The sequence below is a fragment of the Corylus avellana genome, chromosome 6, assembly GCF_965113065.1.
Source record: "Corylus avellana chromosome 6, dhCorAvel1.hap1.2, whole genome shotgun sequence".
Classification (NCBI taxonomy): Eukaryota; Viridiplantae; Streptophyta; class Magnoliopsida; order Fagales; family Betulaceae; genus Corylus; species Corylus avellana.
In genome coordinates, this window is record NC_142495.1 from 3,367,615 (window position 1) to 3,387,871 (window position 20,257).

A 20,257-nucleotide genomic window follows, 5' to 3' on the forward strand; every position below is an offset into this window, starting at 1 on the left:
TAGTTTTTACCTCATATCGCCGCCTTTCTTTCCGATAAATTTTGTTTTCCTATCGACGAGCCAAACAGTAAGATTTTCTCGAACTCTATCTCAAAGATTTTCCCGAGAAGAAACACAGAAATGGATTCGGCGCCAGTGAATTGGGAAGCACTCGACGCTCTTATCATCGATTTCGCCAAATCGGAGAATCTGATTGAGTACTCATTCTCCGCTTCGTCTCCGCCTTCCTCTCCTTCTTCTTCTTCGTCTTGTTCTTACTCTTCTTCTTCGTCGCTGTCCTCTTCGTCTTACCATTCGAGGTTGATCATCTGGAGGATCAGACGGTCTTTGGAGGCCGGTGACATTGACGCCGCCATCGATCTCCTACGTGCCCACGCGCCCTTCGTCCTCGACGATCATAGGCTTCTCTTCCGGTTACAGAAGCAGGTGAGCGTGCCGTAATGCTCCGCTTGGTTGCTGAGAAAATGCTGGAAGATAGAATACTTTGAATATTTCAATTTTGATTTAATGAATAATAATCAATTTTGAGTTTTGGATTTTAATTAATTGAGAAAACGTGTGTCTATGTTGAATTTTGAGCTTCTGGTATCTTCTCGGTTCCTCTGTTTTCCGGGAGACTAAACGCTGCGTTTTGGTGTCTGCTTTGATGTTTGGTTACGTTCTTTATTTAGATTTCCTGAATTGGGAATTGTTTTTGTTTGGTCAATTTTTGGTGAAGAAATTTATTGAGCTGTTGAGGAAAGGGACTGCCGAAGATCGTGACTCTGCAATTTCTTGCCTGAGGACAGCTCTCGCGCCCTGTGCTCTTGATGCGTACCCGGTAAGGTTTAATTATCTTCTGCATTTTTCTTTTTTTTGGGATACAGTTGATTGCTATCACTTATACAGTCATCTTTTCACCATATCTTTTCTTGCTATCACTTGTTTGTTTCGAAGCTGCTTCGGGTCTAAAGGTGAATATGGCTAAATCAGCTTTGGTTCCGGTAGGTGATGTGGTTAATATGGAAGAATTGGCTGGTGTTTTGGGTTGTGAGACGGAATCTTTGCCTTTGAAATATCTGGGGCTCCCCTTGGGTGCTCGCTTTAAGGCCAAACCTATCTGGGATGACATTTTGGAAAAGATTGATTGGAGGTTGGCGAGCTCGAAAAGAATGTATCTTTCTAAGGGAGGTAGGGTTACTCTTTTAAAGAGCACCCTCTCTAACCTTCCTACTTATTTCTTGTCCCTTTTTCCTGTTCCTGTTTCAGTGGCTAAGCGCATAGAGAAGCTCCACGTGATTTTCTATGGGGAGGTTTAAACGATGAGTTCAAATACCGTTTGATTAATTGGGATAAGATTTGCTCTCCTATCTCCAAAGGAGGTTTAGGGATCAGGAAATTGAGACTGTTCACAACCAGGCTTTGTTAGGGAAGTGGCTGTGGCGTTATGCACAAGAGAGAGAGGCTTGGTGGCAAATGGTCGTGGATGCCAAGTATGGTTCTGAATGGGGTGGTTGGCATTCTATCAACATCTCTGGGTCTCATGGGGTGGGTCTTTGGAGGTACATTAGTAGGGGGTGGCAGATGTTGTCTAGCCATACAAGATTTGATCCAGGAGATGGTTCCAAAATCAGATTTTGGGATGATGTTTGGTGCGGAGAAGCGTGTCTTAAGAATGTTTTTCTAGGCCTTTACACCATAGCTAATGCAAAAGACGTGTCTATTGCTGACAATTTGGACCTCACGGGGGGAGCTCTTCAATGGAATGTTAGCTTTTCTCGGTTGATTCATGATTGGGAATTGGAAGTGTTAGCCTCATTCTATACTTTGTTGTACTCTCATAAAATGAATAGGGAAGGAGAGGATAAAATGTGGTGGATTCCGTCTAGTAAAGGGAAGTTAGATGTTCGATCTTACTATAATGTTTTGGCTAGTATTGAGGCTAGTCCTTTCCCTTGGAAGAGTATTTAGCGCACCAAGGCACCCATGCGAGTGGCTTTCTTTACTTGGACGGCGGTGTTAGGGAAGATCCTCACAATAGATAATCTTAGGAAAATGAATCTCATTGTGATCAATAGATTTTGCTTGTGCAAATCGGATGGGGAGACGATCGATCATCTTCTTCTCCATTGTGAGATTGCTCGCTCTCTATGGTATGCTATCTTTAGCCGGTTTGGATTGTCATGGGACATGCCTCAAAAGGTGGTGGATTTATTCGCTTGTTGGTGGTCGGGAGGGCATTCTCGAAGTGTTGTATGGAAAATGGTTCCCCTTTGTCTAGTGTGGTGTTTATGGTTAGAAAGGAATGCGAGATGCTTTGAGAATTCTGAGAGATCTTTGGAGGACCTCACAGCGTTCTTCTTCTACATGCTTTTCACTTAGACAGCAACTTGGCTTGCCCCCTTATTAATTAGCTATCTTGATTTTCTTATTATTTTTTCTTCTCCTAATTAGGCGTTTTCTCTTATATACTTCCTGTGTACTTGGGTTGCGCCCCTTTGCGCTTTTAATATATAAACTTTACTTATCAAAAAAAAAAATCTTTTATTGATGGGCTCGTAAAATTTACCAATTTACGAGTGACAAGCTTTTTTTCTCTTGGTGTTTCTTTTTTTTTTTATTATTATTTAATTTTTTATTTTAACTTTTCATGTTAATCTTCCACCCCCCCCCCCCCCCCCCCCCCCCCTAGTTTGATGATCAGAAACTTTGTTATGTCATGTTGTTAGTATACTCTAAACTACCAAAATTGAATTTTTTTTAATACCCTAGTTTAAGGAGTTATTTTAGAACTTTACCAAATTTACATATTGGCCTTCCAGCTATGGTTTTTCGGTAAGTACTCCCACAGTTTAAGTGCTTCTTGGGGTTAAAGGTTTGACCCTTGTTTTATTGCTTTTGGAAAATATTGTTTTCTATTCGCTACAAAATTTGTGGAACCTGTTTATTTATTTATTTATGGAATTCAATTGTTCTCTTGTTATATTTGTATTCAAGGAAGCGTATGAGGAATTCAAGCATGTTCTTCTTGCCTTTATATACAACAAAGATGATCTAACTTCTCCGGTGGCAAACGAGGTGGGATTTGTACGATGTTCTGTCTACTTCTTGGACTTTATGTTGTTTTTTTCATAGACAGTAGTAACTCTATGATATATTCTATTGTTGTTTTTTACATATGTTTTGGCTCTTATATATCGAAGATCAAATTGTTGATTCACCTATCACGTAGGATATGGTAATTCATGACAATATATATATATATATATATATATATATATATATATATATATATATATATATATCTTCTGATTATAAAATGCACTTAAAAAAGTATATGGAGTGGCTTGTGGTGCCTTAACAACTTTGAAATTTACAATGACAATGGGAGTCTGGAATGTGTTGCATTCAGAATGTTGTAAAAGCGATTGTATTTTTCTTTTTTCTCCAAGTTGTCAAGAAGAGATTGTTTTTATTTATCCCTATGAAATATCATTGTAACAAGTGAAGGAAGATACATTAGTATGGTTGGTTTTGATGTTGCAATTGATCTTTTTGCTGAGTATACAACTTCACATAGATTAGGTGAAAGATTTGAAATTTTGAATAATAGATTTTTGATTATATGGGACAGAGCAAGTGGAAGTTTCACTCAACTAAGTCTAATAAGTGATTTTTTTCTTCTTCATTAATTAAAAGATATTAAGATCTGAAGGTAGTACTTCCTTTCGTTTCCTTTTGGAAATAGAGCTGTTGTATATATTTCCTTCAATTATAGGTAGTTGTTATAGTGCTTCTGTGCCCACTTGTCGTTTCTCTTCCACCAAAATGATACGAATGTCATACAATAATATTTAATGCTGGATGAACATATGATGCTGGTCTTTCTTAGCAATTCCTTGAATTTGGTTAAACTGATTCTTTGGACATTGTGAAGCAAATCCTATATCACTAAATTTATGTGCCTATGTGATAGGCGCAACAATTTTCCATATATGCTGCTGCATCAAATTGTGGCTCGTGTCTTTGGGTGCATAAGCCAAGAAGTTTATGTAGTTTTTAGGCATGGTTGCTTTTGCTTCCACATTACTGACTATTCAGATTGTTCTTTCTCTTCCTATTTCTTTTTGGGATGATGTTTATCTTCAACTTTAGCTGTTTTAGATAGATAAAGATAAAGTTAGTTGTTTGTTCGTAAAATGTTCATTATGTTGATATGTAAAGCTTTCTGCAGGGATAATATTCACATGTATAATTGTGCATCTTCTATCTTTTCAGTGGTCAGAAAGGAGGAGGTTTGAAATTGCTGGATTGATGTCCTCTGTCTTAAGAGCTCATTTACATGCATACGACCCAGTCTTTTCGATGACATTGAGATACTTGATAAGGTTATCATTCAGATCTGGTCAATTAGCCTTTACTTGATATTTTTACCCTGAGGCTTGTGTTTTTGTACATATGTGGTAGATTGTCTGTGCTTATTTTTCAATTATCTCCCTATGTTGTGCAGCATACATAAAGGATATTGCCTTCGTCAAGGTATTGTATCACCCATTTCAGATCTTACTCAAAGGTTACTCCTTGAAGAACGTGACCCCCCTGCAACACCACAGGAGAGTTTGTATGAAGCACCTCCTTTTGACGAGGTGAGACTTCTAACTTACAACTAATTGTCCTAAGATGATGATAAAGGTAAAATATTTTTTTGAAAATGGTTTTTTTGTATTTTCTTGTGTTTAGTGCAATTGACATTTTTAGCAAAAGGGAATTTTTCTTCTTCTTTTTTCCTTTTTTTTAATGGTTATTGGAAAATTATACAAGCATGTGCCCTATCCTCACCTTCCACCCCATTCCTCCGGCCGCCACCACCATTTTCCTCCCTCCTTCCCCACCCCCCAATCCGTAGTGCGACCACCACAGCCACTCCATTTCTCCCATTTCTCTACACCACCACACCATTAACCTATACCCCCCAAAAGTCCCATGACCACCACACCATAACAACCCTTGGAAATTCTTTTTTGTCTAGGAAATTATTTTCCATCAAACAGATGAGTATGCTCTTCTTCATGTTTAACACCGTCAGTATCAAGTATTTCATTTTTAGAGTACTTTGGCGGGCCTCTTATGTATGTTATTGTGCATGTTTGATTTCAAAAAACCAGGTGGATGTGCAAGCACTTGTACATGCTGTAGAGCTCACAAGACAAGGGGCAGTTGATAGCTTGAGATTTTCTAAGGGTGATTTATTTTTGGCATTTCAGGTTAGCAAATATTTGTCAATTATACTTTATTACAATATTTTCAATATATTCCTCATCCTATCCTTGAATTTCATCTGTCTTTTGATTCGGAACAAGTTATTAGTATTTGATTTTATATTTGATTTAATTTTTAAGAGTCGATGGTATTAAGTGTTGCTGTAGATTATTTTGGGTAATTAAATAATGGGCATTGATAAATAGGCATTGCCCTAGGGTTTAGTCAGAGTTTATATAAGTATGCTATGTACTCCAATGGAGACATACTTTTATAGAATAAAATTATGAGAAATTAATTCTCTTCTCTCTCTTTCTCTCCTCTTTCTCTCTGTTTCCCCTGGCTTCTTCCCTCATGGTGGGGGCCACATTCGGAAAAAATGTTGTATGTAGGGTCCACCAATTAAAATTCATTTGGTAAAAGTTTGAGAAGTGTTTTTGAAAAATAAAAAATCAAAGTGTGTTCTACTAAATAAATGAAAAAAACTATTGCAATTTACACTCCACGATGGCTTTAGCCTCTGCAATGTTCATGCCAGACGATCTTGATGGCCACCATGGGGTTGCCGGAAGTTCGTGATGGCCACCGGGGTTTACCAAAGTTTGCGGCGGCCATTTTGAGGTCTCCAAAGTTCGTGGCTACCATTGTGGGGCTGCCTCAAGGTTGTGGGGGCCACCCTGCATGTTCATGGTTGCCACTTTGAGACCACTGGAAGTTTGTGGCTGCCACCTTGGGGCCACCGGAAGTTTGCGTTGGCCACCTTGGGGTTGGGGCCGCTGAAAGTTTGTGGCAGCTTAACATTCATGGCAGCCACCGCGGGCCAAAAGTGTGTGTTTTGAGAAGAGCTTATAGTTTGTTTTGGTAAAGTGTGTTGGTGGTGGGGCCACATCTGTAAATTCGTTTGGATAACTAATATTTGAGAAGTGTTTTCAAACATTTGAGAAGTGAAAATAGTTTTGTAAAACTTTAACAAACATGCCCAATTCTCTTCTCTCTCTTTTTTTTTTTTTTCCCTTCTCTTTTTCTCTCCTTCCTCTAGCTTCTTCCCTCTCTCTTCTTCCCCTTCCTCTTCCCTGGCTTCTCTCTTTCTAGCTTCTTCTTTCTCTTAGGATAAAAGAGAAGAGAAAGAAGCTACAGAAAAGAGAGAAGAAGAGAACGAAGAAGCTAGAAAGGGAGAAGCCAGGGAAGAGGAAGGGGAAGAAGAGAGAAGGAAGAAGCTAGGGGAAAGAGAGAGAAAGAGGAGGGGAAGAAAGAGGGAGAAGAGAATCAATTTTTCATAATTTTATTCTATCAAAGTTTGGCTCCATTGGAGTACAAAGCATGGTTAAATAGATTCCAACTAAACCCTAAGGCAACGCTCATTTATTAACTTACCTGACCTTATTTTATTGACTTACCTAATGGGCCAATGGCCATTATTAATACCATTGACTCTTGAAAATTAAATAAAATTTAATATTATATACTAATAACTCGTTTCGTATCATCTTTTACTACCATGGAGCTTACTGACAGCATTTAGGAGGCCTTGTCTACACCTTGACAGTATGAGGCTGGAAATTTTTAGCTATAATTTTTTTTTTTTTGATAAGTAATGATGCATTAAAGAGCGCAGAGGGGCGCAACCCAAGTACACATGAAGTATACAAGAGAGCGACTAAGAAGAAGAGAAAGAAGAAGAGAACATAAAAAGAAAATCAGGGAAATTGATCTCCATGGGAGCTATAATTACTTTTATATAATGGCATATGCTAAAGATATGCGTGCTTTTTTCTTTTCTTTTTCTGAAGTATGCAAACTCACAATCAAAATTTATTCCCTTGTATATTCTCACTTCCTGATTGAAGTTCTGCAATTTTTTACTGTCTTGAAACTTCAACATAGCAAGCACTCTGATTAACAATTGTTTAAAAGAAAAAAGGTTAGACTGAGAAAGAAAGTTACTGAAAGCAACATGTCAATTACATTGTACAAAACTTTGACATTATATACACTTTGGGGTAGAGGTCATTCAGAAGCTATTCGATGTTATCTCAATATATGAGCAAACAGAGAGATTATTGACCCTCAATGTTTGTTCTCATGGCTCTTTATGGCGGCACTTGTAAGGAGACATGAAAGGGGCATATAGATGTTGATGATCTGATACTAGTAGCGTGTTTTTGAGAATTAGTACAACATTATTTCCCATCATGAGTTTTCACCATTTACTTTTTTCTTCAATTAAATATTGATTTGTCTTTGGAAGTGTTCCTAATTTGGCTAGTCTTTAATCAAAATGGTTGAACCAGCAGGAACCTACCAGTCAAAACTTCCATAAGAGATTTCTATAAACCTTCCTTTTTGGAAGTTCTATTCCTAGTGATCACATTACTTGATCCTATGCCTGCATGACCAGAGTTGCAAAAACTTCTGGATAGGTATCCTACATCTGAATTGAATTCGTTATGGTTAAAAGAATCTCTTTCTAGTTGCTCTGGAACAATTAGGATATTCTATATAAGAAATTTATGGGGTTATGCTTCTGGCAGCAACATGCTAGGGGGTGGTGGTCCCGCTTATGGGATCAATACATTCTAAGAATAAATATTTGAATCTTCTCCTTGTAAATGTAAGATGAGTATCCTTAACAGTTCTGGAGGTTTTCTATTATAGATTGAAAACTTATCAACGTTAGCATTATAGATATTTGCTTTAGGGTAATGCTACTCTTTGCACCCATTTCACACTGGCTAACGTGGGGTGTTGTAAATGGCTTCCCATGTCAGCCACTTTTAAATAAAAAAGCAGAAGAAAAGCCACTTACAATACGCCACGTCAGCCGGTAAAAAATCGGTGTGAGGAGTAGCTTTACTCTTTGCTTAATACTTGAAAAGTTCGGCATTTTTTTTTTTTTATTAAAAAATAGGCAGTTGTGAGCTCGAAATATTTAGTTCCAGTGGCATGTTTGTTATTCATCAAAAAAAAAAAGTTCCAGTTGCATTTTTCCAATTCTTCTAAGTTTAAACCTTAAACACAAACATGTTGGTCTTATCATTTGAAACAACATGCTTTCTTCATGGTCATTAATCCAATTAGTAGACTTACTGGGTTCTTCTGGGTGCTACTATTTGGCTGCCTTATTTTGTAATTGGGTGGCTGGTATATATGTCGAACCTGCAAGTCTTTATTCTTGTTTTTATTTATTGCAGAATGAATTATGCAGGATGAGATTGGATGTTTCCATGCTTGATGAGCTTGTTTGTGAGTATTGTGTTTATAGGGGAATTGTGGATTCTGGCATCACTTCCACTTCTGGTAAAATTCAAATTTTTCTATCTTTATTACAAATTTTCCCCTTTTTTATTGCTAGAAATTCTGATTATTTCTTTATCAAAATATTTATGATGCCTTCAGAAATGCGAACAGTTTCCCAACCTAAAGTTACTCACCCAGAGCCTGGGTGTAGTTCATCAAGAAACTGTTCTCTTGAAGTGGATTCTGGTGCCAATAAACATTCAGATGGTGAGACCTCAGTCAATAATACTCACATGGATGGTTCTCCTGAAAACAATGCCGATGTGTCTAGCATTCGTGGAATGGATGTTGAGTTACGATATGCTTGCGAGCCAACCAGCAACCAAGAAGACTGTAGCACTAGTGGATTGCATCAGCCTGAAAATCCAAGTGTTCAGCAGAGGTATAGAACCCTCAGAACTGGAGAGAGGAGTAAACGCAAGCGATGGAGAGGAAGACATGATGATCAAGATTTTAGTTATGGTGTTCCTTTTGACGAATGCAGTAAGCAAGAGCCTACCACAACTACCCAGGTTTCCAGCACATTTATCTCAAAGGAACAACAGGTACTTGTTTGATATTTATTGTTATTCCTTGTGACAAGTTGATTATTAACTGAATGCTGTTATGCAGGGCTCAGGAAAATACTCAATTTTAGATGTTAATAGTAGGGAGGATAAATACGAGATTGTGCTGGGGATGAAGGAACTAGCTAGTAAGGGAATGGCTGCAGAGGTTGTTGAAGAAGTTAATGCTATGGACCCAAAAATTTTTGTGCAAAATCCTATATTGTTGTTCCAACTTAAGCAGGTTAGCGGATCCTATCATCCATGGCTTCATTGGAAGGAAATAATTTCTGGGGGAAACTACACTTGCCCTTCAAATTACTACCAAATTTGCAATATCCCCCCAGGCTTTAAGAAATTGCAATGTCCCCCCCCAACTACCTAGCCCTTACACTTACCAGCTCTATTAGAATTCTTTGTTAAATCCGACAGAAGCAATACACGTGACTCTAGACCCAAGACCAAGCCATGAGTCACCCCCCGAGGTCCATGGCAGTGGGCCTCCCCAACTTAGCTGTGGGTCTCCATGGCCAGGCAAGGTTTTGCTTTTTTTTTTTTTTTTAATTTTTATATTATTAAAAACAAAATTAAGGACATAATTGTATTTTTCTTTATATGATAGGGGTATAATGGATATTTATGTCATGTGTATTGCACGTGACCCATTTCTGTCGGATTTAATAGAAAAAACTAACAGAGGGAACTTTGCAACTTCTATAAGTTTGGAGGGGACATTCAAATTGAGTGAGAGTTTAAGGAAGGGTAAGTATAGTTTCCCCTAATTTATGTTTATATATAAATTCCAAAAAATGTGACTATCCGGTCTGTTTGCTGATTTAGGTGGAATTCCTTAAGCTGGTCAGCTCTGGTGATTATTCCAGTGCTTTGAAAGTTGCGTGTTCCCATTTAGGACCTTTAGCTGCCAGTGACCCTGCCTTGCTGAAACCCCTGAAGGAGACTTTGTTGGCATTGCTCCGACCTAATGAAGATGCACTTGGGAAAGGCTTGCCTTTACATGCCCTTTCAACTTCACTCCAGGTATGGTGTGATTTGCAGATCTAATTTATTGGTAGTTGTACTTGATGCATTTTTAAGTTATAATATTAAGCTTCTTAGGTTGCCACGTTTGAGGCTACCATCTTCTGATGTCTGGGGCATATGCTTGATCTGAAGTTTGTTGCGTTTGGTATTTAACTGGTCCAATACTCCAATACGGTTCCCTCTGTGATTTGGTTAGTGATTTGACTGGAAGAAACCACATCATATTATTGTTAACCCATTTGTAACTAGGAAACTGATAAAGCTGCTGGAATTTGACTCTGGTGTCAGAGTGTCAAAATGAACCAAACAACGTGTACAAATACAAATTTTGGGACCTTAAGTGATTCAACGTTCATATACGTGGGCTTGGGCTGCAGAACAGGCAGAGGAAAGGGAAAATATAATATAGAAATGTCGTTTTTTATGGAGTTTACTGCTATCTATTGGATGGCACATCTCCTTATTTCCACATTTTATTGAAAGTTCTCGCAACATGTAATTTTATGTAAATTATGTTTCAGACTGCATGGTGTGGGGAAAATATGGAGGGGACACGGTAGTAGTTTCTCAAAAGGCCGGAGAAAGTAATGATTATAAGGCTTCAAAGACAAGTAGTTGAGGCATGTTCGAGGAGTATTAAATAGCACGTTCACAATTCAGTGAGCATAATGCTAGCTGTATAAGTTACTTGGAGAGAGTCATGACTAATAAAACATGTGCTTTCTATAAGCTTTAGAATTCAAGTAATTCAATTTCGTCATCATATAGGCCGGTGTTCTTTGGACCAGGTATTTCCTTCACCTTTTAGTGAGGGGTGGAGGGCGAGGTCATTGGTTTAATCATGTTTGGGTGCGTAAGTTGTGTATTGTTTATAAAAAAAGATATTGAATTTTGATACTAACGAGCTCTAGCTCAAATGATACTTCGTACCCTGTAAAAAAAAGGCACATAGGGTGTTATCTTGAGTTCAAAAGCCATCAGGAATGTGGAGCTTACCAATCCAAAAAGATAAGATAGAGTTCATTTTGCCTTTTATATATCATATTGTTTTTTTGATAAGTTAAAAACAATACGATAGAAAAAATTTAAAATGTTAATTTTAGTGGATAAGGTTCATGAGATTTCATTTTCATATTGCTCTGTTTCTTCAACTTTGAAGTTAGAGACAACCAAAGGCAGTGGTGGAAGTATTGAGGGAGCTCATACTCCTATTTTGGTAATTTATTGCCAGTTCTGCACAATATTATTTTAGAAGTTTCAGTTTTAAATTGCCTCATTGGTAGCAAAGTGGTATTTCTCTTTGATATGGGGAAGGTCTTGGCTTCATTACAAGCAAAAAAATCTTGATTTTACCTGTAAAGATTGCAGACACTTTTTCCATATTTCCATTTGATTTGGAAATTAGGAGTTTTCATTGTTGCAATGACAACTTCTGGTTGGTTGGATTTAAAACGTTGTGGTTTGGTGACATTATCCAAAATCAAGTACTGACAGAGCAGATTAGAAATGTTAAAACGTAAGGTCTTTTTTGTAGTCCATTTGTGGCTAAAAGTTTGGTCATAAGTTCCTTGTTTCTCTGCATGCTTTGAACTTTTGCAGATTACTACTAAATGTAGATCTTCCTTGCGATTGATTTTTAAGTGTATTACTAATTTGCTAGTGATGATATGAATTTTTTATTTAAACTCATCGTATGAATCTTGAATGCTTGTTTTTTTCTTGGATAGGTTGCAGTCGGTAGGAAACTTGGTATCGAGGAACCCCAGCTTATGAAAATAATGAAAGCAACCCTTTACACTCATAATGAGTGGTTTAAACTTCAAATGTGTAGAGATCGGTTTGAAAGTCATTTGAGGATTGATTCCTTGAAAGAAGTCAACACTTCCTTGCTCACTGCAGGTGCTACACTGAATTCAAATGCCGATACTTCTACCCTTGGATCTTCTCAAGTTACAATATGTTCAAGCGCCAAAATTTCAGAAGATGGTAGCAGTCCAACCCAAGCATCATCCAGAGATGTTGTCTGTGATGAAAATGCAATTCTTAAAGTAATGGTGAGTTTGAATGTCTTACTCGCTACTACTCGGTGAAGTCCAATAATTTTTTATTTTTTTTGTCATCTAATATTATGAGCTCTGGCATTGTGTTTCTTCATATTATCATGCCTTTTGGTAGAACGTGTGATCTTCATTTAATTACTCTAGTAAGTTGTATGTTATTGTCCTTTCCGTTCTAGAACCTTTTTGAGGTCTTTTTCTTGGTCAAAAAGGATTTTTTTTTTTAAGAATAAATTGTATGGCTGCATCTATGTAAGAACCATTCGATTACAATGGTCACTAGAAAGCATGTGCATGTGTTCTTGGCATCAGGGCTTATTTCTTGTCTAGCTTTTTTCACATCTTTGTGGTGTTTTGCAAGTTTTGAACCATTGTCCGACTTCAGAATAATGTTACCCCCACAATTCTTTTATTGCTAATATGTGTAAACGTGTGATTCCATATCAGCAACAAATTTTTTTAATACTCTTTAATTACATCCTGACATGTGTGAACAAGTTATAAAAGAGTTGTAAGTTTAGCATTAATGACACTTTAAACACTTGTTTTCTTTGAAAGTGCCTTCCTCTTTTTCGACACTTAACATAATTCGGGTGCCCCACCCCTTCTCTCCCCCTTTCTCTCCCGGGTGTTTTAGTAAGGAAAGATGATGCTTATATGAGTACTTTGTTTGTTTCATACAAGATATTCAAATTTTTTAGTTGGGTCTAATATTTTGGGTGGTGCCAGGAGTTTCTTGCTTTGCCAAGGGCAGACGCGATCCATCTTCTTGCACAGTGCAATGGAAATGCCGAGATGGTCATTCAGCAAATATTTGCGTAGTTTAGGAGTGTAATTTTGTAAAGCTTACTAAAGCTGAATATTTTTGTTTATTTATTTATTTATGGATATTATTTGATTCAATTCGCGCCATACATTTCCTTTTTTTTTTGTTTTTTGAACCATCGAGAATTGCATTAATCAAAGAGAATCTTGCAAAGCAAGGTCACGTGGGAAAATACAAGCTGGAAAATCAGTCTTCCAGAGTTGCTCGGATTGTAAAGACACAGCTAATTAATTTGGCAAGCTAATGAGCCTCCTCATTTGCCAGTCGAGGGACGTACTCCATCCGCCATTCCAGAAAGCCCTCCAGTTGCTGTTTCGCATCCTCACGGCTCCATAACTGCCCTACCAGTTTGTTTCTTCCATTTTTAAATGTAGGCGGAAGGGTCAATCCTCGCAATAGTATAACGTATCATGAATATGTCTGCTTCTTATTGCTCTTGTACATTACCATAATTCAAGTGGTTGATAGGAATATCAAATATGGTTCTCTTTGTGAAGCTACTTGAACTGGTCCGATATACGTTTGTATTATTGTTTGCAGGCTCTCCACTGCTTTTTCCAATGCACTTTTTATTGTATCTTTGCCTTTCGTCTTCTTTTTTAAGCTTCTGGCTCCTAAAGAATGGACCAAAAGAGTAAATACACTATACTTTTATTTCATTTTTATCCAACGTTGTTGAAGCAGCATTGTCAATCAGCACTGATGCAGAAAGAGTAATGATCTCTCTTTGTTTAAAAAGAAAAAAGAAAACACTGGGACATTAAAAATGGGAAAGTGGATAGGCGGGTAAAGGAGTGCCTCTTATTGTAAATCCTTGACATTCCATCTTATTTTCGTCTGTTTATCCTTGCTTTGCAATTAGAATAACAAATTATTCTGCACCACCATTGTACGTAAACAACAAATCAATGGATAACTGTACTTGTAGGGCATTCGTAGCACAACAAAACGGAGTTCAGTTCACTACTTTGTGCCTTTGGTGTCTGGTGATCTCGACCTTCGCAGTTTTCTTTCCTCTGAAAGTAATTTTGCAAACCTGCAAGCATTTGAAACTATGCTTAGTACGTAGTTTGGCAGAAGAATGGATGCTACCTCTCTGGTTTAATATTTTGCTATCCAAATTATTAGCAATTCATATCTCAAATTAATATAAAAAACTCTCTATAAGACTAAAAGAAGCGGCTTGCCCAAAACTTGTTCGGACATATGGGCCACATAAAGACTCACATATGCTATCCACCAAAATTGCTGAGAATCTCTATTCATTATCTATGAAAATGCATCATTCGGAGAAATTTTGAGTGCAATGGAAGTGAAGTAGTAAACCTTTCTAGTGCTTCCTCATTGGTTCCACCATTTGGAATTGGTTCATAGATACCAGTATCCAAGTTTATGCGCGCTACTGGTTTCCTTAGCAAGTCCTCACCCACTTTGACTAGATCTTCCAAGTTCTTCGTCGTAGAAACATCAGCAGAAGACAAATTACCGCGTAGATTATCGTCCTGGTTCATCATCCAAAAGCAATATCACTTCATTATTAATTGAACCAAAGCATTAGACGACTCATATTCCATGTTGGGACATTTTATATTGTTGTTTGTATTAATAATGGAAAATTTATATATATAAATGGTGTTGTGTGAAGGAGTTGGTGAGAGACAAAAGAATAGAGATGCTAACATACATGTACCCGCAGGTAGTTATTTTCGGAACGAAGAGCTTGAAAAACGACACAATTGTAGAAATCAACCAGATCCTTGCTGGCTTCACTGTAGCAATCTATCAATGGAGTATGACTATCGTTATATAACCAACATATTGCCCCCCACTTTGAAGCCATTTTAGCGTTGTACTTTTCTTCTCTCTTGTTTGAACCCGTTCCCACGGAGACCACCAGCAAACGGTCATATATTGGGAGGAAATCCCCATCCTTCTTAATATTCTCTTTCATCACTTCACTAATGGCGACCAGTGCCTTCACTCGTATATATAGCAGAAAACCATGAGTACTGTTAGTTTCCGTTTGTTTCATGATTGATCGTTAATTTTTAAGTTCTACAAGCCCTTCTAGATATGTCATAAAAGTCTACGTGGAGAGAGTGGAAAAGAACACAAAGTTCACAACTGGCCAGGAAGAGTCCGGCCGATAAGACTATATTTATATCAATAATGTTAGAATTTACATTTTTATCTTATAATACTGATGTGGCAATTTCAATCTTTGAATTTTTTATTTTTTGACAATTACTAATTTAATAGTTGGTTGGTTGGTTGGGACGGTCACCATAGTATTATTAGAATAATTGTGAGATAAATGAGTAATGTTATAAGTCTTTCTCCTGAAGTCATATATCCTAAATGTGATGTACCTTTTAAAATTACCAATAGATCAAAGTTTAATACACTACATCTCAAATTCAACGGTAATTTTAAAAGCCACATCACATTTAGGATGACTCTAGGAAGACTTATAACATTACTCAAGATAAAAATGTAATTTTTACTATTCTTTATTAAATAAAGTCATTATACAATGAATAATGCTAAATACTATATATATTTTTATCCTACTATTTATATTGCACAGTCTATTTATAGAGAAAATATTGTAGGTTAGAAAAGGTAATCAAATCCTAAACACATACCAATAAGCAACTATAATTAATAAACACATACCAATAAGGAAAACATAGCAAGGTTAAAATAGAAAATATCCTATATATTCTAACATTTGAATTTTGTCAAAGAATTTACCGGATTATTAGCAGCAACGCCACCATCGATTAGGTTAAAATCTTGCATGTTCCCATGCGTATCTTGGTTTCTAAAATAGTGGGCAGGAAAATAAGTCGGGGCCGCGGAGGTGCCCATACATATGTCTGCTAGTGCAGCATCTAGGAGTGGATTGTTCCTCACCTGCATCAACAATTTCCAATTTTATATATGAATTAAGTTCAAGTGCTTGAAGAGGTTGAAGCCTTTTTTTTTTTTTCTTTTTTCTTTTATTATTAACGTGTGAAATTGCATTTATTAGGTAGAAGGGTGCATGGTATTTCAAGTTCACCGTCTTTCATTAATTCGTTTCTCTTTTTGGCCTACTAAGTTTTAAGCAAATAATACAACAACCACCTTATACGAGGAAAAGATAGTAGGCTGAAGTTTCTTGATGTCAAACGCCGGAATAACAACATTTGTCAAGGTTTGGTGCAACCTTGTGTCCCCTAATTTATCTCTTATGAGCTTGTGAAGATACTTTCCATCATACTTGGGTCCTGTTAAAACTTTCACTAGATTTACTGCTGATGCAAATATTCCACTGCATGTGTTTAATTAAGAAAAGCCAAGAGCAAAAAAACGGCGTTAGTTAATAATATGATTAATTTGCATGGTACGTATTTATCGTCAACATGAATTTTGGTTAGGATCATATATATCCATGCTAATGTGGTCCATTTTTACCTTGTCTGCGGGAAGATTTTGGGACAGTTTTCAAGGTAAAATGGCACTATATCTTTGGCAGCATATAAAGGGCGATTCTTTTCATTTGGTGCTGCCAACATGGCTGCAATGAGGCCACCTGTACTTGTCCCAGAAATCACATCAAAGTAATCAGCAAGCCTTGCATCCTCGCCATCCAGCTTCTACACACCACAACATATACACTTGATTAGAACCGAATATATATATATATATATATATATATATATATATATATATTATTACCTGAATTTGAGACTCGAGGTAAGCAAGAATGACTCCTGGAAGGATTCCTCTAACACCTCCTCCATCAATGCTAAGAACTGTAATGAGATTTCCAGATGTTTGAGGTTGAATTTCAGAGGACGATGCACTTTGCTGCTCCATTAATAGTGATTAATTGGTTGAAGTTTGGGAAAAAAGTTGCTAGAAAAGATCGAGAGTAGTATGAGAAAGAAAAATGCACAGTATCTGTAGGGAAAGATGGTTTTCTCGAGGCACGAAGAAGTAGTAGTGTATTATATGTATATATGTATATATATATATATATATAAGTGAACAATGTTTTGGCCCGTTTCATTGGTAAATGACTTTTGAGCAATTGGGTGCACTGTGCTGATCAAGACTGCTGACTGCTGTAATAATTAATGCAATTTCTGGTAACTTTACGTGTGGGTCTTCAATCCCCCACCCTCTGTGCTTTGTTCACCCAAAAAAAAAAAAACCTTAATTAATGAAGTAAAGAAAAGACAAATCCAGCTGACTTGGAGAGATCAGAGAGAGAGATGGATTATGGAGCCACGATCTAGTCTGGATCTCATAAAATACATTTGAGAATCATATGTATTTTAAACATATATAATTAATAGTCATTGGCTTGATCATGCATATTGATGTCAATTGTGAGGTCATATTTGGATCATCAAAAATTTGTTGCCATTAATAATATGGGATTCGGATTCCCGTGAGAGAGCCTAGGCCTCTATATATATATATAGGTCACTTACTTGGATTGAGATCCTTTCCGATTACTTAAAATTAGAGATTTTCATATTATGAATTCGTGACTTTTCATTTTAAATTCAATGGTCTATAAAATTATTTAAACTTCGATAAAACAAAAGCCAACTTAAAATTAAAATTTAATGTATCTGACATTTTATAGATCATTAAATTTAAAATGAAGGCCACGATTTCGTAACATGAGATTCTCTAATTTTGAATAATGGGAGGGGATCTCAAACCCACTTACCTCAACAAGTGGATGAGTTGTCTAGGATCTATTTAAGCAGGTGAACTTTATAAAAATTTTCTTATATCTGCTAAAAAACCTTATTCGATAATATGCATATGCATGATGACATCATTATCCCTTTGAAGTGCATGTTCTTAGAATATTGTGTAATTCATTCTTGCAAGATTAATGGGAAGTTTTTCTTTACAAGGCATGCTAACATGAATTTGCATACCGGCCACTACATGCAAACCTTGAGTTCCCAAAGTTTTCAAACAAAGACTTGGTATATACATTCACTCTGCATTTTTCTCACAATAATTTGATCAAAAAATACTCTTTACTTTAATTAATATAAAGTAAACAAGAATTAAATAAAGTGTACCCAAATCACCATTACACCGTATAGCATTTGTCAGAAGTGTATAATATTCTCTTTGGTTGTTTTGTTTTTTAGAGATGCCTCTAGCAAGTTGACATTAAATAAGCTTGTGAATTTACATATATTTTCCACTTGACTTGTACAAGAAATATATATTAAGAAAATAAAAGGTTGAAGTGAGATTATAGAAAACCTGGACACATCCTTTACCTACCATATAGATGTTGTTGATCAGACCTATTTAATGAGAATTTGACAAAGTAAGAGTTGGCACTCTCCTTAATTAATTAAAGTAATTAATTTTTTTTCAGTTTATTAATTATGTTTAATGTTTATGCCGGTTGCTTTACTCACGAAATCTGTACGTCTTCCTGCCACGTACGTCGTCCCTTCTTCTATATATATCCAAAATAAAGAGGGACGTTTCAAAACTATTACTCTCTCTCTCTGGGTGAGAAAGAGGCGTTGCCAGCTTCTTCCAAAGACCAGCCATTATCGGTCCAATTTGGCTGTGCCTCATGCTACACGTGCATCATACAATATTACAATTAATTAACGCTCATAAGTCCTTTTTTATCTTTTTAAAACTTGATTTTTTCTGTTTCACTTGAAATTGAGATGAGGCATTTTATGGATAATATTTTATTTTATTTTATTATATTTAATGGTGTTAATGATGTTACATCATTATAAAAATATTAACCATACAATAACTCATCTCAATTTCAAATGAAATGAAAGAGAATATTATTCATATGTCAGCTATAATAAAATTTAATTATTTAGTGATTAACGTGATAAGTAAGTACCTCGCGGACTTACAAATTGACGAAACAATCTAAGTGTTTTGTAATTTATTTTATTTTATTTTTTTTATAAAAAAATAAATAAATAATATTAATAAAGTATATAAGACATATGTCAAATATCAACTGGTTTGACTTGACATGCCGTTAAAATAATAGATGGAATAATCATATCTGTTTATTAGATATATGCTAATTGCTAATAGGGGCATGCTAGGTGCTCTCCTAGTGTTTTTCTTGTGCCCTCCTAATTCTATGAGAAAGTTATTTTATAACAAATAAAAAAGAAAATTACTTTTATTTCTCTCGTTTGGTTTTTATAAAACAATTTACACCTAAGACGAGAATGATACACGAAGAACACTCAAACAGCACCTAACATTTCCCATGCTAATATATGCACGTACTACGTGTGATACATAACTATTTGATAATGGGCCTTCCACATGTACCAAAAAGACTTTTAAGAAAAGTAAAATCTCTTTTTTGCTTTTTGGGTCAGTTGGCAAATCCAGCCGAAAAGCCGACTATGGGCATATGGCTAAGAATGTGACCGAACTGCGAGGAAAGCCCAAACTTGACATTTGTTGGATTTGATAATTCATAAATCTAATATAAATCTATTTTAAAAAAGGCCCATTTGGGTTTCTCGTCGAAACGGAAGGCAAGAAAGAGGATAAATCATAAATCTAATATTTATATCTATTTTCATATTCAATTTTCTACGTCATACACTACGAAATGCTTTCAAGTATTTTAAGAAATAAGATTTTTATAATTCAGACGTTTTCTACACTAAAATTGTCTCGCAAGATAAGGACGAATCATACTCCCAACTACTACTAAGATTTTCTTCCTATTTCAACTAATACTAGATTTTGTTATAGGCTATATATAGAGAGTTATTATGCACGAAATTGTAATAAATTCGCAGGTTCTGAAAATGACTTGTCTTGACTCTTATGCAAGAGAGTGTCAACTGTAAAAATTTTGTAAGTGTGAATTTTTTGTAATCTTTATTTTTCTATAGTTGATTGATTTCCTATATTTGACTGTCACGTAAATGTTTTACTTTTACACAGTTCTCTAAAATGTTTATTCTTAGTCACTAAAATATATGTCTCTTTTATTTATTGTTTTACATATTTTTATGAATGATAGGTTGTAATTGTTTAATTTTTAATTTCGCGTATTATTTACGTATACTTATTCAACCCCCTTCTAAGTGTCGGAGTCGTATATAGGTTTTTCACTTTTGTTTTAAATATATACTTAAACTTTTATGTGAACATTCATTTATGGACAAATTTTTTTTTTTTTAATGGCAAAAATTAAGCTGACACGTGTTTAAAAT

At 35.9% G+C, this 20,257-nt stretch overlaps 2 protein-coding genes across 2 annotated transcripts; one reads left to right on the forward strand and one right to left on the reverse strand.

The window, feature by feature from the left end:
* Positions 1 to 13,504, forward strand: LOC132186880 (Ran-binding protein in the microtubule-organising centre protein). Its single transcript, XM_059600990.2, has 12 exons — positions 1 to 426; positions 719 to 820; positions 2,977 to 3,057; positions 4,258 to 4,367; positions 4,490 to 4,625; positions 5,145 to 5,243; positions 8,430 to 8,535; positions 8,635 to 9,080; positions 9,148 to 9,324; positions 9,921 to 10,118; positions 11,849 to 12,175; positions 12,908 to 13,504. The coding sequence occupies exons 1-12, from the start codon at positions 121 to 123 to the stop codon at positions 12,998 to 13,000; spliced, it is 2,181 nt and encodes a 726-aa protein (XP_059456973.2). The 5' UTR covers positions 1 to 120; the 3' UTR covers positions 13,001 to 13,504.
* Positions 13,505 to 13,967: 463 nt separating this feature from the next.
* Positions 13,968 to 16,868, reverse strand: LOC132188262 (patatin-like protein 3). The gene is made up of 7 exons (XM_059602681.2): positions 16,728 to 16,868; positions 16,464 to 16,645; positions 16,134 to 16,320; positions 15,759 to 15,920; positions 14,689 to 14,979; positions 14,331 to 14,506; positions 13,968 to 14,040 (listed from the first exon to the last, which is right to left on the reverse strand). The coding sequence occupies exons 1-7, from the start codon at positions 16,866 to 16,868 to the stop codon at positions 13,968 to 13,970; spliced, it is 1,212 nt and encodes a 403-aa protein (XP_059458664.2).
* Between the last annotated feature and the right edge of the window lie 3,389 nt (positions 16,869 to 20,257).